This window comes from Chrysochloris asiatica, unplaced genomic scaffold (genome assembly GCF_000296735.1).
Source record: "Chrysochloris asiatica unplaced genomic scaffold, ChrAsi1.0 scaffold00033, whole genome shotgun sequence".
In the NCBI taxonomy this organism is placed as follows: domain Eukaryota; kingdom Metazoa; phylum Chordata; class Mammalia; order Afrosoricida; family Chrysochloridae; genus Chrysochloris; species Chrysochloris asiatica.
Genome location: NW_006408551.1, coordinates 2,814,408 through 2,832,459, shown reverse-complemented (window position 1 = coordinate 2,832,459; position 18,052 = coordinate 2,814,408). Strand labels below are relative to the sequence as shown.

The window sequence follows — 18,052 nt, the reverse complement described above, 5'->3', positions numbered from 1 at the left end:
AAGACGCGGGAACGAGTCCAGGACCGGGAGAGGACAGAGGGCGGGGCCGTGGCTCGGAAGGCTCGCGAAGGAGCTGGGAGGCTCCGCCTTTTCCGTAGATATCTCTAGAAAGCCGCGTAGGAGTCCGAAAACAGAGACTGCGCACGCGCGGCGGCAGGACCCGGGTATTTTGCTGCGTCACCAGCCGCCGCCCGGCCTCACCACCCCTCGCTCGCACGCACGCACGTTCATTCTCTGCCCTCGCGCTCCTTTTCCTACACTTTCCTCCTCTTTCCGACCCGAGGAGCCGCTCTCTCCGCGCGGTGCATTCTGGGGACTGAGGCCGAGCCCGCCGCCGCCGCCGCCGCCGCCGCCGCCGCTGCCGCCGCCGTCGCCTAAAGGGACGTAAAAAGAGGCCGCGACCGGGGAAAAAAACCCGGATTCGCCACCGGAGAGGAGTCGATTCCCCAGCAGCTGCCGCCGGAGAGGCCCGCCCACCCGCTCGCTCGTTCCCCTGCCCCGTTCACAATGTGAGTGCGCCACCCGCCGAAGGAAGGTCGGCGCCGAGGGAGGCCGAGGCCGCGCTGGGGGCTGCCGGGAAGCCGCCCCCTGTGCTCTCGCCCACCCCATCTTCGGCCCCCGCCGCTTGCTTCCCTCCGTGGTGGCACTCGTTCCTGCCTGGGGGGTGGGCGGTCCAGTATCCTTGTTCCGGTTACCGTTGGCGGCTGGAGGACATTTTTCCTCTCCATGGCCTCTTTCCCCTCCTCTAAACCGCCCCTCAGCTTGCCGGTGCTGGAAATTGCACTTTGTTCCGTTTGGCGGGCAGGGTTACCCATAACTCGCGGTAACTTAGCTGTAGGCCTTAATCTGGGAGCCTTTGGCCATGCGGTCGCCCTGGAGGTGTGGACCGTCGTGGATTGCCACTGGGCGTCTTGGGCAGTCCGGTTCGACCGCCCTTTGACGCCAGGAGCAGGCCGTGGGCCAGGTGTACCTGTAGTGGGTAGAGCACCACGCGGCCCTCCGCCATGAGCGACGGGCACTGCTAGGCAACCAAAGGGAGGCCACGCCGCCGCAACTTCCGTCCCTCTTGGGTGACTTGATTGCCTGCGTCTGGGTCCTTCTCGGCCACCTCCCACACCAGCCATGTCCCAGGCAGCGAGAGCAATTCCCTTTGAGCAGGTCGTTTTGCACGTGTCGAACGGAAAGATAGTTGTGCACATTTGTTCGTGTTAAACTTAAGATGAGGTCTCCATCCCATCACAATTGGCAGGATTAGATCTTTCTGTAATTGCTTTCTTGTTTAAATCTGTGTCTTAGAGAGGCGAGTCCAGATTCTTAACGTATCTTAGTTTGGTTACCCTAAAAGTGAAGCTTGGTGATTTGAACAAAGTAAGGATTTTTGAAGTGAGTCTCATGTAAGAACTACGGGTTTTATAATAGTTTGAGCCCTAGTTGCATCTCAGAAGTCATGTATGGAGACCAAGCTATTGAAAGGGAATAATTTTTATTCCTTTTTTTTTTTTTAAAGTAACAAACTTTTTGTAGGGAGAAAAAATTAGAATTTTGTAAGTTTATTTTAGAAAATAAGGGGAAATATCTAGCACAAAATAATGTTGCATATTAAGCTTTTACTCAAGAACACGGTGATTTTGATGGTGAATATTGTTGTAATGTGCTATTTAGTCAGTTTTGACTCATGTCACTGTACAGTATTTCTGAGGAGCGGCTGGTGGGTTTGAACCACAGACATCGTGGTTCAAATCGAGGTTGAGGTCCAGTGATTTATCCTACAGAGCCACACCAGGAGGCAGATGGTGAGTATGCTGGGGCAGAAATCTAAACGGATAATAAGTAAGAGATACACAATAACCAGTTAAAGACAGAACAAACCTCAAGAAGAAAGCATGTATTGTAAGGGACTATATTACAATTTTAGACCATCATGCCCCGCACACACACCCAACAGACAAAACTGGTATGATATCTGATAGAAGGGAGCACGGTGACTCTAAACATAAATACTGGACTACGAATCACAAGGTCCATGTTTCACTGGGGAAAGATGAGACTTTCAGCTCCTGTAGGCTAATGCGTCAGACTGCAAAGTCATTTGCACTGCAAGGTCTGTGGTTCAAGCTCACCAGCTGCTCCTTGGAAACCCTATACAGGGTCGCTATGGGTTGGAATCGACTAAACAGCACTTAACAACAATGGGTTCACTATGAGTCAGAACCACCTCGACTGCACATTAACAGGAACGATAAATCTGATAGAAGATTTAAATAGATAAATAAACCAGGTTTTCCTTTTCTGTTCTAAATCTCAATTTTAAATGTGTCAACTGGAAAGTCAAGTAAGATAGAGGCTAAGTTTAATGTGGACTTTTTGAACATCCTTATTGCACTCAGGAGTCCTGGTATGGCCCTGTGGGTTAATGCGCCAGACTAAAAAAGGCGTTTGAACTGCAAGGTCGATGGTTCAAGCTCACCAGCTGCTCCTCGGAAACCCTGTACAGGGTCGCTATAGGTTGGAATCCACTTGACAGCACTTAACAATTGGACAAAGGGAAGTATTAAACTACTCAAGTTGTTTATAAATGGAGAGCTATAGACTTCATATTTGTTGAAATCTTTCCATTGCTCTCCGTAAGAAGTTAAGCCTTGTATACTTTGGAGATCTGTGAGTGGGGGGGGATTGTCAGATAAAGCAATACCGATTTTTAAGGTAGCCAAGTAAATAATGGTTTCACAAAAAATAACATGTTTAAAATGGTGTGAAATGAAAACACTTTGGAGGTCAAATAAGTAGATAGGAAACATCAGACCATGTAGGTGGATAAAACTCAGATGGAAAATATAGCTGTCAGTATTCCAGAAAGCAAATGAATCTGTAAAGTGAATATTCTAGATCAGTTGTTTGAGTTGGAAAACATCTTTCAGACATTTCATGATTACCTAGTTTTAAAAGACCTCCTAAGTCACAAGTTTTGTCAAATGACTTACAAAGGAGCACTCAATCTCTCCTACCTTAAAAGAGGCTGGAATCTTAGCACGTGCCTCCCACATGTAATACCTGAGGAAACCTGTCTTGGTGTGGTGCTGTAGGATAAGTGCTACCTGCAAGTTCAGCAGTTCAAACCCATTGGCAGCTCCTCGGAAACCCTGTGCAGGGTCACTATGAGTTGGAATCCACTCATTGGCACTTAATAAGCATATACTTGCCAAGGTGTGGGTGAGTTATCTAGAAACATAAAAGGACTGTCTTGAACATTGGTTAAAATCTTAGTTTGCCATTACTTTGTAGATTTGATCTTAAATTGTCATGAGCATATGGTACACAATTAGTTTCTGTTTAAAATGCCTAATTGATAAGTTATGGAAGTGACATGATGGCATTTATTCAGTGTTGATTTCCTAACTGTTGTAACCTGGCAACTGGGTTTCGTTTGTGGTTTTTTTTTAATGCTCAGTTAGACTTTAACTAGAAGGTAACAGGAACTAGACATGACCAATAATTTAGTGTAAGCTAGTATTCTATGCTACATTAAAATTCTCGTGGAAGATTATATCTTCTCTGTTTAAAAACAATATAGCAGCTATACCATTTTAGGATTTGAATTGCCCCATTTTAGAGGAGAGGACCACAAAAAAAAAACCAGACTTTTATATTCAACTTTGCTCTTAAGAACTTTCAACATTTTATTTGAGTTCTTAATTGAGAATTGTGTCTAATGTCTTTCACTGTGGAAAACCAAAGTATAAATAATAAACTTTTTATTTGCTGTATGAATTTGCAATGATAGAGTGAGACTTGCTTCTTCAGAACACCTTTGAACTTTCTGTTTTCTGATAAAATGCAAATTATTTAAATATGTAATGTGCCCTCCCCAATCATGTATTCCTTTTTTTTTTTTTTTTTAATGTACTTTGGTGCCACAGTTGCTTTCCACGTGTAGACATACGTGCTTTACTGATAACTGATTCTGTCAGGGTCTTTATTTAGAGCATACTGTTACTACTAACTCTTAAAATATCAGTTGATGCAGTGATCATTAGTATTCTACGGAGCTGTTACCAGTAGAATTGGAACCTAGGACTTCTGGCAGAAACTATATATTTTTTTTTCCCACGTCACAAAAAGCGGGTAATGATTTCTCAGGTGATCCTGGGGTTCAGTTTTACTTATTATATAATCTAAGTTACTGCTTATAATTGGAATCCTGGTGTGGTGTTGTGGCTTAATAAGCTGGACTGCAAAATTGCTTTGAACTGCAGGATCTGCAGTTCAAGCTCACCAGCTGCTCCTCGGTAACCCACAGGGTTGCTATGGATTGGAACCAACTCGATGGCACTTAACAACTACAGTAATAACTGCTTATATTAAAAACCTGTGCCACTTGCTAACATACACTAATGGAGTGTTGCTATGTCCTACGTTACTAACATTTGTCTGTAATGGAGGCAATAAAAGACAGTTGACCTTGTTTGAGTCTTATTTGTATGAAAAATATTTGTATTACCTGCTTTGGGGGTGTAGAAGAGTGCACAAAAATGGGAACGCAAGGTCACAGAGTTGTTTGGGAAAAAACACTTAACTTTTGAGGGGGATTCCTGGTGCAATGCTGTAGGATTTGCACTGGACTGCAAACCACAAGGTCAGCAGTTGAAAACCACCAGCTGCCTCCTTGGAAACCCTATACAGAGTTCCTATGAGTCGGAATCGATTCCTGACAGTATTTAACAACAACAAATATCTTTCAGAACAGCTTTCATCTCTTTATTTAGCCAAAGAACAATCTGTTACCCTATTTTCTCAGTTGAGTCCTCAGAGTTTCCAAGATCAGAACTTTCCAAGAGCACCTCATGTTTTCTCCTGTGGAGCTTCAGGTGGGTTTAACACAGCAGTTAGCAGTCCAGCACTTAACCTACTGTACCACCAGGGCTCTTTAGTTTAGCTGAAAGTTTGCCATCTCTAAGGGAAGACCTTGGTTTTGGACATTGGAGGAAGGTCCTTGTCGCTTCTGAATTTCTCCTCCTGGACAGCCTTCATCTGGATTGGTGTATCTTCCCTTTCTGCTTGCTGTAATGTGCTTTTTGTTTCTTACGAGAGACTTGGAGTCCTGGACCACAAGGTGGTGTCGGTTCAAACCTACCAGCTGCTCCTGGAAAACCCTGTACAGGGTTGCTACGAGTCAGACCTACTAGACAGCACTTATCAAGAGACTCAAAACACATCTTACACAGATTCTGCTTCATTAATGTAACAAAGACCACCCATTCCCAAATGAGACTATAACCACAGGCATATTGTTAGGTGCTTCTGACAGTGATACTGTATAGGGTTTCCAAGGAGCAGCTGGTGAGACTGAACTGCTGACCTTGTGGGTTTGCAGTCCAGTGCTGAGCTTACAGTGCCATACCAGGAGTCCACCACAGGCATAAAGGCTAGGGTTTACAACATGTACCTTGGGGAGACAATTTAGTCCATAACGTTTAGCCTCTCTTTGTGTCAGGTGCACAAAATCTGCTTACCCACCACAGCTGTTTTCCTACATACAATGATGGGACCTCGTATAAGGTAGATACTTTCGTTATAAATGGGAGAAACTGGCATCAAGGACGTCCAAAACCCAGCAGACAATTTATATTAGCTTTCAAGGCTTGAAAAAGAATATTCTCAAGCTGTCTGCGTTGTGACCCCACCTTCCAGACTCTGGGTGCTGGCCACAGCCCCTCAGCCCTGGACTCCCAATTCTACCTTCCAAATCCTCTGGTATGGTGACTGCTCCTTCAGCTTTAGGCAGCTGGCCTCATTCTAATCTGAGTGATGACCCTACCCCCATCTGCTTTGTTAAGTGCTATCAACTTGGTTTCTGATCATAGATGCCCTATGTAGAGTTTCTGAGGCGTGGCTGGTAGATTTGAACTGATGACCTTACAGTTAGCAGTCCATAGCTTATCTTACAGCACCACACTGAGCACATCTTAGAGGCAGCCCCACATCCATAATTATACAAACAGACTCATCTCTTCAAGGCAATCTAGGCTTCTACTGTCAAACTCTGCCAATTCCTGCATATGTTGTTAAGTGCTATCAAGTTGATTCCAACCCATACAGAACCCTGTATAGGGTTTCCAAGGAGCAGCTGGTGAGCTTGAACCACCGACCTTACAGCTCAAAATGACTTTGCAGTCTGACGCATTAGCCCACAGTGCCACACCACAACTCTTTTTTTGTAGGGTTTCCTAGACTAAAACCCTTACGGGAGCAGGCAGCCTCATCTTTTCGCCAGTGGAACAGCTTTTTTTTGTGTTTTTTTTAAGCTGTCAGTCTTTCCATTAGTGACCCCCCCCAATACCTAATCCATAATTCCATCAAGACTCCTTACTGTTACACATCTACTTGCAAGAGGCTTGGAGTCTGGAACTGCTAAAACAAGGTTGTCAGTTAAACCTACCTGCCGGTCCTTGGAAACTCTATATGGGCATGTTCTTGAAACAGTCTCTACCAATTACCCAATTCCAAAATTTTAGATATCTGTTAGAGTAGTACGTCACTCTTTTAGTACCAAAATCTAACTGAATTATCGAGTGCTGCTATAAAAAATGCCACAGTGGGATGGCTTTAACAAAAACATTTATTTTCTCACAGTTTAGGCAGCTAGAAGTGCTAATTCAGAGCACCAACTCTAAGGGAAGGGTTATTTTCTCTGTCAACTATGAGGGAAAGTCTTTGTCTCTTCAGCTTCCAGTTCCTTGGAGATACTCATTTGTATTGATATATATGCTTGTTTTGTCTTTTATCTGTCTAAAAGAGATATAGAGAAGCTTCAAAAAAGTAGAAAAATGGAATTAAAAGATTATCCTGCTTCATTGACATAACAAGAGACAACCCATTTCCACAAGGAATTATAACCACAGGCATGGAGGTTAGGATTTTTTCCCACTCTCTTGCTATTTATTTTTGTTTTTACAATGTATCCTTTATTTTGTCTTTTAACTTTTCAACTTTTTATTGAGAATTGAGTGAAGGGTTTACAGAGCAGATCATCAGTTCTGCATTCAACAAATTATATACTTTGCTTCGTTACATGGTTGCGATCCCTTCAGTGTACCAGCAGTATTTACTTTTAACTCATGCCTCCCTGTGTCTCCCACTACCTTCATCTTTCCTTGCTGACCTCCCTCTTGTTGTATATTACCTGCCCTGTCATCCATGATAACATGTTTTTAAAACTTTTTACAGTATTGCTCTCATACAATATTATTTGTCCTTTTGTGATTGACTAATTTCTGTCAGCGTAATGTCCTCAGGTTCAACCATGTTATGAGGTTTTCACAGATTGATTTTTCTTCAGTGTTTTGTAGTATTTCATTGTGTGTCTGTACCAAAGTTTGTTTAATCATTCTTCTATTGATGGGCATTTAGACTGTCTCCATCTTTTTATGTCTTTGGTAGGTGGCATAATGAAGGATCCTGTTTTCTTACCCTTTCTGCTCTCTCTGATTTATATGAATTGATTTTTTGTCATTTTCCTGTGTGTTATTTTGTGGTGCTGTTAGATTCATTGTTACACATAATTTTCTATGCTGAGTTCATTTTGTTTGTGGGTTTTCTTAACATTTTCATTTCTGTTTTATTAATGTTTGCTAAATGTTTCTGATTTTCCTCTTTATTTTGATATTCAGGTGTATTATTTTTCTTTGAAGTTATCCTGTGATTTATTAGTATTTTTCCCTGCCTAAAACAATCTGTTTCATCTTGAAATCTACTTTAACCTCCTTGCAGTTTTTTTTCTTTCAGAGTTTGTTTTATTTTTTGCCGTTGTCTTCGTGTCGGCGTGGTTTCTGTGGAGAAATTAGAGCTTGGTCTTTTTGTTTCTGCTTTGTAAGTACCTTTTCATTTTTCCTGAGCTGCTCTGAGCACTTTTTCTTTGTCTTTGATTAAGGTTGATTATGTTATGTCTTGGTGATTTTCTTTTGGGACCTATCCTGTTTGGTGTTCATTCAGCTCTTAGGTGCTTATCTTCCCATCTTGCATCATGTTAGGTAAGTTTTCTTACAGCACTGCAACAGTTTTGTTCTGTGCTTTTTATTGTCTCTTGTTCTGGAATTCCATTATCTGTAAGTTGTTCCTATTCATGGTGTCTTAGGTTTTATATGGATTTTTTTTTTCCTGATTGTTCTTATAGTATACTAGTGTGGAGAGATTTATTGTCAAGTTCACTAATTCCATTGCTTCAAATCTTATCTTTTGCCCTTTCAGTGTATTGTCCGTTTCTGAAATCTTAGTATCCATCTTCTGGATTTCTAATTGCAGGTTTTATATAGTTTCAGAATTTGTATTGATTTTATCTATTTCTTCTTGTAGCCTTTTCCTGAATTCTCTTAAGTTTTTTTCTATTTTCTCCTTACTTTCCTCGATCTTTCTGTCAATCTGTTGAAGGTGTCAAAATATCATTCTTTTGAATTCTTTTTCAGTTAGTTCCATTACCTTTTATTCCTCGCCGTAATGTTTTCTGGATCAGCTTGATGGCTGTTTGAGTAATTCTCTCTTGTTTCTTCTGTTGTTTCTTCTTGTGAGGTTGTCATATTTTATAAACTAGTGCATTGGTTTGACCTGGAGGGGAGAAATCTTTGGTGGGCTCTTGCATAAGGTAGTTGTGGAAGGAATGTGACAGCAGAGTTCTTGGCCCTATATGGAGTTCTATTGGCCTCCGTGTTACCTATGTTCAGGGCACTCAATCTGGGGGTAGCTTGTGAGAACCCATGAAAGAGCTGTTTTCAGTATCTGTTAAGTAAGGACCACAGAGAAGCTGGGAGCATGGTGACAGGTTAAATGCTGGTCTGGTGGCTCGGCAGGGTTTGTAGGTCTGATGCCAAGCCCACCTGAATCCAGGTACCAAAGTGGTAGACCAGAGCAGCACAGCTGGCCCCCAGCTCCCATTAGAATGACTCTCAAACTACGAGGCTCCAAACTACTGGCGAGCTGGGACTGCTCTGGGAGTGCATGAGGTTGAGAGGTGGGCAAACCTCTGGTCACCAGGGAAGTGTAGAGGGAAAGAAGAAATTCCACCTTCCTGTCACCCACACAAATCTACTCTGCCATGCTTCCCTCCACTACCAAAGCTGTTCACAAAATGGGGGAGTTGCATCTGGCCAGTTGTTCACCAGTCAGTCTTCTCTCGTACTGTTCCTGCTTGGCTTCTCTTAGCAATCCATCCACCTCTAACCTTTCTTCTGAAGTTTAAGGTGCCATAATTTTCATCTGTTTTATTTGGTCTCAGGTATCTTTGTTGTAGGGAGTCCTGGTATGGCGTTGTAGGGTAAGCACTGGACCTCAAATTCTGTTTGAACCACAAGGTCATCAGTTCAGACTCACCAGCAGCCTTTCCTTGGATGCCCTATACAGGATTGCTATGAGTTGGAACCAACTCAACAGCACTTAACAGCAACAATAAGGTATACCTCTGACTCAGCAACCCTATGCACAACCAGTTTGGCACTGTTGTTCATAGGGTTTTCATTGGCTGATTTATTAGAAATTTTTTGCCTGGCCTTTCTTAGCCATATTACTGTGAATCAGAAACGTTGTTAGTATCAGTATCATAATAGTAACATGCAAACCTCCACCGACATGGATGGTGAGTGTGTCTGAGGTACATTGGCTTGAAATCAAACCCCAGTCTCCTGCATGGAAGGTGCATCTCCCACACAAACTTTGGGAGCCACAGGATAACATGTTTATTCAGAGCACATTTCCAGGAAGTTTTCTATTATAGTACAGCTGATGTATAGGAGATCTGAAAATGCAAAGCATATCTCTGAATAAAGTGAGAGCAAGTTTGGTTTCTGACACTTAAAAGCAGAACTTTTTGGTAACTGATTAGCAAAGACAAGCCTCTCAGTCTGTAAACACATAGAGATGATGTATTTCTTTTCTCTAGCATCTTTTTCATGTCTCCTTACTGAAATTTCCTAGAAACAGATGAATTTACCAGTTTGTTGATTCCCTTTTAGAAATGATAGACTTGTTGACAAACTTGCTTTTAGAAATGAGTACATTTCAACTTCTTCATACTATTCTTTTTTTGCCGATTTTTTTCTTGGTTTTAATGTTTCATTTTTCTTTGGAATGTATAGAATATTTACTAATCTGGTTTAAATAGCTTCTCTTTGTAGATAAATGTTTATTCTTAAACCTAACACATGATCATTATTAAGCTCTAGGAGTTCCTGGGTGGTTCAGATGGTTATGTGCTCAACTACTGGCAGAATGACTGACAGTTCAAACCCACCCCGAGATGCCTCAAAAGACAGATCTGGTAATTTGCTTCTCAAAGGCCACAGTTTTTAAAACTATAGAGCACACATGCAGGCTCCATTCAGCTAACAATAGAAAAGGCTAGTCTTCCGATTCCTGTTGTTTTCAGAACACAAAATAATCTTTAATTCAGACATAAATCACCATGGCCCATGAAGAATAAACTCACAAGAGAATTATTATTTGGGATAAAATAAGTGAGGCCGTGTACTATTATAGTATATTATTATTAAGGACTAAGGAAGGAAGTTTCTGGCACTACAACTAATGCTGTTCAATAGTGAGTAATTATTATCATGCCTAACTATGATGTATGATCTGAACTCAAAATGTTTAGTTGTATGACTTGGCTGCATGGAGTGCTTGACTGAGACTTCAGATCAGTTGAGGTCGTCACATACTGGTCCCATCCATGTTCTGGTATATAATGCAGATTAAACTTTTCCTGGATTCTATTAGTTGGAAAGTAGATTGGTAATGGTTGAAAAATACTTTTTGAGAGAGTCATCTGTAAATCAAATGTGTTTGATTTTGTATTTTATTAATTGAGGCTTTGCTCTCGTTTCAGGAAGTTGGAAAGAAGTAACACCCAGTCAGCGTATCTACCCCTGCTTTTTTTTTTTTTTTTTTTTTTTAAGGCTTTTATTGTGCATTGAGTGATCGTTTACATAAAACCATCAGTTTTGCACTCACCCTATCATACTGTATTTCATTGCAGTGATTACAGTTCCCTCCATGCACCATCATTCAACAGTATTTGCTTCTATTCCCTCTGTTTTTTTTTTGTTTTTGATGTACACAAAATACTCAGGAATATATAATCATTTAAACAACTAAAGGGCACATTCTGCAAGCCTGCCTCCTGGCCACTACTAGCACACAGCCTTTCTCTTTCCATCTTCATGTCATCATCTCTGTCTCCATCTCTGACGTCTCTGCTTCTCTGGATAGGGTCCCACATTCCACTCATGCTCTTCTCCGTGGATGGTCCTAGCGTCCTCTGTTCCTGGACTGTGTAAGATTAACTGCTCCCCCTTTTACAAAACTTCTTCCTTTACAGTTGTGATAATCGCAGGTAGTCATGATAACAGTTACTCACTATTGAATAATATCTTATTTCACCAGACCCATCTAGACAAGATGAAAACTATTCAGTGGGGATTCTACCTTTCCCTGCACACTATGAAGCTAAACTCTCTCGAACACTTGTAAGCCATCCACTTTGTGTCTTTATAGGCCCCCCCACCCCCCATTTTAGGTAGCCAATGTCTATGTTGCCCATCCCTATCAACCTTTTGTACAGAGGTGATAGGTTTGATCCTTGGTGTGAAGACTCTTTCCCTCTCAGTCGATATTTTGAGCTACTACATCCATAAGTATAGGTCAAGTTCATCAAACTGTTAGCAATTTACACTTAATCAAATTTCTTTATCTTCCTCTAGTCGAGTTCTGATCGTCAAACCATTAAAGCTAGGTCAAGTGGGTACCATCTGCAAGTTTGGGCAGTCTTAATGCATCTCCTCTCACTTCATATCAGCTAGATGCTTCACTCTCAACTATAGCCTTCTGTGGCTAGATCCTTGTCCATGGGCTTAGAAGTTCCTAGATACCACCACTTTGCAGACCAACCAGCCCTTCCTTTTCTCTCTTATCTCCAGGTCAACAGGAGTCTATGGAATGTGGTCAGACTTGATCCATATCTTTACTGCTGCCTTTCTGCCACTTCTACTCACATGTAGACAGCATGGTTGCCCACAAGCTTTCATACCTGCTCTTGTGTTTCCTTTGAGTTTCAGTTTTGGAGGGGGATTTGTCCTGAATGCACTTGATTACTTACCTTGATGACTTCCCAGTCATCAAGCAAGAACAATTTGCTTGTTCTTGTAGTAGCCAATCAGACTGCCATTTTTGGTTTGGATTTTTCCTGCTGGTCTTTCTTTTGAGAAGTATCTTCTATTCCTCTAGCAGCTCCAGGCCGGTGCATGTCCTTTCAAGTGGGAATTCCCCACCTCAGAAGTTTCCAGATGGGGCTCAGGAGTCCACCTAAGGTCTTATACTGGACAAAGGCTCCACAAGAAGCCTATTTCACTGGGCAAGTTCTAGAACCCCATTTAGATATTCCAGTCAGTTATTGGCAGAACATGGGCTTACAGTCTTTCTGTAATCATGCCTTCCCAACATTCCTTTATATCCCACTCAAGTGTCTATTTTACAATAGTAGGCAAAGGAAACCAATATTCATAACAGTCAAGCATCTTAACATTAGTTCCCCTCTTTTACCCACTCAGACTGCCTAGATCTCTGTATCACATAGTCCTGTTGTTCCAAGGTTGAGCATGCATCATTATTTACCTCTGTCCCCTTTAGCCAATGCAAACCATCTATGTTATGCGGTGGTTTGCAGATTCCTTGTTTTTCTTCAAGGTAGGGTAAAATATTCCATTGTGTGTACGTACCAAAGTTTTATCTATTATTCTTCCATTGATGGGCCGGCCGTAGGCTGTCTTTTTGCTATTGTGAATAGTGCTGCAATAAACATTGGTGTGCGTATATCTTCTGCTGCAATAAACATTGGTGTGCGTATATCTTCTGCTGCAATAAACATTGGTGTGCGTTTATGTGCTTGTGTTCTGACTCGTATTTCTTATGGATATATACCAAGTAGAGGAATTGCTGAATCAAAATGTTTCTATTTCCAGCTTTCTGAGGAAGGGCCATACCATTTACCAACAGTGTAGGAGGGTCCCAGTCTCTCCACATCTTCACCAGCATGTATTTTCTTCTGCTCTTTTGAACTTCGCTGTTACTGCTGGTGTGACGTGATAGCTCATTGTTTTGATTTGCATCTCTAATGGATTTGGATCGTGAACATTTCTTCATGTTTGTTGGCTGCCTGAGTGTTCTACCCCTGTTTTTTGAAAATTCACTTTACACTGCTTTGCTTTTATGAGAGACCTATGTTAACTGAAGCCAAAGAGAATATTCACTTTTATGAAAAAGGCGAAAACCAAAACTAGTAGTGTTCAGCATTTGTTTTGCAGCAACCACTAATAACGGCAGGGTACCCACTTTCCAGTGAGTGGTGTCACCAAGTTCCTTCCTTCGAAACTAGAATAAGCCATCATAGCTATGAACTGCATGATGAACTGTGTTTGTGAACACTATGTTAGTGTTACGTAGCTTTTGTGTGTTATTCGATATAATTTGGTTATATGCTTTTAGAGTCTGGAAGCTCACATTTTTTTCCCATATAAATTAAATGCTGATGGTTTCTTCACTTTATGCTAATTTCATCTTATGAAAACTTTCATAGAATACCCTACTCTGAGGTTTCAGGGGAAACCTGTATATACCTTCAAAGTACATTTGACTTGCTTATGAGTCCTTTATTTTGAGACTGTTTAGTTTATTGGTTATATTTTGGACATCGTGAGTTGTCTCAAATTTGGATCTGCCCCATTGTGTTGTTGAGTACCATCGAGTTGGTTCCAACCCATAGCAACCCTGTATAAGGTTGCCGGGGAGTTGCTGGTTAGTCTGAACCACTGACCTTGCAATTCAAACTGACTTTGTAGCCCAGTGCATTAACTCTCACACTAGTATACCAGCACACCACTTTGATAAAATTTTTCAATTTCATCATCACTGGCTTTAGTGGTTGTTGAGTAAATTTGAATAATCATGGTATTAACTGGTCTTCCTTGTAGGTGTATAAATATTATCCTATCACAGACGGCCTTGTACTACTTAAAGATCTTGAAATTTTTATTATCATGAATGTGATGTCATTCTTATTTGTCATTTCCAGCATATTAAACCATGTGATTGTCATGTGATGGTCAAAATGGCAATACCAGTTCATTTCAGCTCACTAATGCCTAGGATATCAATGTTTATTGGTTCCATTTTGAGTTGTGCCCATCAGCAAGTAAAGGTCCTAAAGGCTTTACTCCATTCGTGTCATCATGGTCAACTCTACTTTGAGGAGGCAGTTCTTCCCCAGTTGTATTTTGAATGCCTTCCAGCCTAAGGGAGTCATCTTCTAACACTACATCTGACAATATTCTGGTGCTGACAGTGTTCCACTGCTGCTCATAAGGTTTTCAGTGACTACATATTTGGAAGTAGTCTGTCTCTCCTTCTTCCTAGTCTGTTTTAGTCTGGAAGTTCATCTGAAACCTGCCCACTGTGATTGACCTTGCTGGTATTTAAAATACTGGTGATGCATGGCTTCCGGAATCACAGCAGCACACAAGCCATCACAGTAATGCAAACTGACATACAAGTGGTGCAGGACTCCTTCTACCCTCCCCCAAATTTGCACTGTTGCATTAACTAAGATTTGTGGACTTCTTGTTGGCAAAATTTATTGTCTTCTGCTGTCAAGATTTTTCACGTTTTGCTACAAAGTTGTCTGAAGTTAATTGTTAATATAAATTTCTGGAGATTAGAAATTTCAGAGAAAAGGGAAATGAAAATGTTGGAGCTTTGACCAAAGTGTTGGATATTAGAGAAGAATTAAGCTGTAAAATTCTATTACATCTAGTATTCCATGGAGTTTTCTTTTGGTCAGCAGATTGGGAAATTTTCATAAGCAGTGTTTTTATTTTCCTATTTGGCTTTGCCAACGAGATGGATTGGCCAAGTGGCGGCATCAATGGACTCAAGGGTGGCAACAGTAGTGAGTTGGCCCCGGATCAGGTAGTGTTTAATTCTGCTGTGCATAAGGTCGCTATGGGTCGGTACCGACTCGATGGCACCTAACAACATATGGCTTTGCTGGTGCACCCCAATTTAAAAAGTGAGTGGTGCTTGTAATTTTCTGTAAAACAGAATTAAAGCCTGCCAATTTCTAGCATATTAAAATGTGATAATGTATTGTTAAGTGCAGTCACATGAGTTCCAACTCATAGCAACTCTGTATAGTGTTTCCACGGAGCAGCTGGTAGGTTTGAACCATCCACATTGTGGTTAGCGGTCCAGAGCTTATCATACAGTACCAGACCAGTTCCAAAATCTATGGTATTTGGGAACAAATACGGTTTTTTCATTCTGTCCTCATATGACTGACTAAAAGAAACTTATTTAGTCAGAACTATAGAAGAGAATTTTAGGAGCTCTGGTAGCGTAGTGGTTATGAATCGGACTGTGAACCACAAGGTCAGCAGTTCAAAACTACCAGCTGTTCCGCGGGAGAAAGATGAGGCGTTCTGCTCCCGTAAAGATGTACAGCCTCGGAAACCCTGTACAGGGTCACTATGAGTCGGAACTGACTCCACGGCACACAGCCACCAGCCATACAAGAGAATTTTAGGTTACACAAAATGTAATTGATTGAATTGACATATATGAGGGGATTTCAAAAGGTTAATGGGAAAGTGGAATTTTTATACGAACTTTGAAGCCCCTGTTTAAAGCTTTTATAGCTTTGAAGTGTTTCTCTGAATTACATGTAATATCCTACTATGGATTGGTTTTCCCTCACCCACCTATGGTAGTGAGTTATTGATGTAATATATGTGGCGGTGATAAAGTTTTTGGATCTTATAGATAGGTTGTTATTTATGAATTTTTAGACTTGTACAATCCTTATAAATTTTGCCAATGTTAATATAAAAGCTAGAGATACATCCAATATAATTAGTTTAGGAGCTAAGAGTTGAATCAGCACCTCTGGGATGAACCAGGAGAAAATGAAGTGAAACCTCATAAATAAAGAATTCCTAAACAGTTTGTTTCTCTTGAATATATATTTCTTACTGGTTTGGTATAAAAATTGTTTTCTTTAGAATTGTGTTTTTGGTGGTTTAGATCAGAGTCAGCAAACAATTTCTGTAAAGGATCAATTGATAAACATTAGGCTTTGCAGACCACAAATAATCTCTGTCCCACATTTGTTTGTTTTAACTTTTTTGTGAACTGAGTGAAGGTTTATAAAGTAGATCATCAGTTTTATGTTCAACAAATCCTGTACTTTATTTCATTTCAGTGATTACTTCCATTTTCTCCCTGTGACTCGTGTTTCTATGCCACTTTCTTTCCCAGCCCTCCTGAATTTTGTCCTTAGGTAAATGTTGCTCTTTTGATCTTAAATAGTTGACAATTCCATGGTCTGCATGCATACCTCACTAATGTTTTTGTTCACTCTATATTACCTAGCTATTTCTTGGCTGAAGATTGAGCCACGGGGGTAACAGTTTGGCCTTTTTAATGATTTTGAGTTTGTTCCACATTATCTGTCACTACCCAGGACCTTCTAATGTGATCCTTTCAGAGCAGTTAGTCATGGTAGCCAAGCACCATCTAGTTCTGTTCTCAAGTTTATGGAGATTGATGTTCACATGGTCCATTAGTCCATTGGACTAATTGTTTCACCACTCTTCTCCAACTGGGAAACCTACAGTAGCACCTTAGGTAGCTGCTCATGAGCTTTTGTCTTTGTGGATTCTATTTTACCAATTGACCATGTTGTCCCCCAGGATATGATCCTGAGTCGGGCACCATCTAGTTCTTCTAGGACATTGTGTTTTCAACCCTTTAAAAATGTGGAAAGCATTCTTAGTGTCTGGGATAACCCCTGGGTTAGATCATTTAAATTTGTTTTATGGTCTGGAAAATAATAGAACCTTAGATAGCTAAGTATGAATTTGAAGGAAGGAAAAAGAATCCAGGGATTCTTAGTTGTTTTATTTAGCCATTGTAATAACCAGATAGGAGATTCAAACCCACCAGACACTTCTCAGAAACACCATGAAACTGAACCGACTCAACGGCAGTTAACAACAATAAGCAGATCATCTTCCACTACTATGTGTAACATACAGTATTGATTTAAAATCACAAGTTAGGAAGCCTTAGCTACAGAAAGCTATTACTTCATATGCTTTTGTGTGAGTGAATTGAGTGGAGGTTTACAGACAAGATCAGTTTTACATTCAGCAAATCATGTACTTTGTTTTATCTCAATAATTGCAATCCCTTCCATACAACAACAATACTTGTAGTGTGTGTGTGTGTGTGTATATATATATGTTGTTGTTGTTGTTGTTATGTGCCGTGGAGTCGGTTCCGACTCATAGCGACCCTGCACAGGGTTTCCGAGGCTGTTAATCTTTACGGGAGCAGAACGCCTCATCTTTCTCCCGTGGAACCGCTGGTAGTTTCGAACTGCTGACCTTATGGTTATATATATATATATATATATATACACACACACACACTATTCTTTCGCCCATGCTCATTCAGCTTGTGTCTCTGTCCATGTATCTACACACCAAACACTTGTACCAAGATTGTGTGTATATCATTACCTTTTTTGTCACCTTTGGAGTCCTAGTGTGGCGCTGTAGGTTAATGCACTGGACTGCAAAGTCAGTTTGAACTGCAAGGCTGGTGGTTCAAGCTCACCAAGCTGCTCCTTGGAAACCCTATACAGGATCACTATGGGTCGGAACTGACTCAAAGGCACTTAACAATATCCCCTTTAGACCTTTCATACCACCCTGTGTCTTCATCATTCTTCTGCCAACCTCCTCCCTCTTCTTGTATATTGCCCTCCTCCTCACTGGAGTTTAACATAATATCTACCCTATAGCCAGAGAATTACTCTCCCTTCCCTCCTACCCCTGGTAATCATCAAAGAGTGTTTATGTTAGCATGAAAACCTTTTCTTGAGCTTTTGCAATAGTGGTCTCATACTTATTTCACACAGCATATGGGTTTATCCATGCTGTGAGGTGTTTTGAAGATG

General features: G+C 41.0%; 1 protein-coding gene across 2 annotated transcripts in view; it reads left to right on the top strand.

The window, feature by feature from the left end:
* Positions 1 to 360: 360 nt before the first annotated feature.
* PTGES3 (prostaglandin E synthase 3 (cytosolic)) overlaps positions 361 to 18,052 on the top strand; it is a 33,757-nt gene continuing 16,065 nt past the window's right edge. For both annotated transcript variants that reach the window (XM_006859451.1, XM_006859452.1), the window contains exon 1: positions 361 to 509. In XM_006859451.1, coding sequence (XP_006859513.1) covers positions 508 to 509 — 2 coding nt within the window. In that variant the 5' untranslated portion in view covers positions 361 to 507. The remainder of the gene's footprint in view (positions 510 to 18,052) is intronic.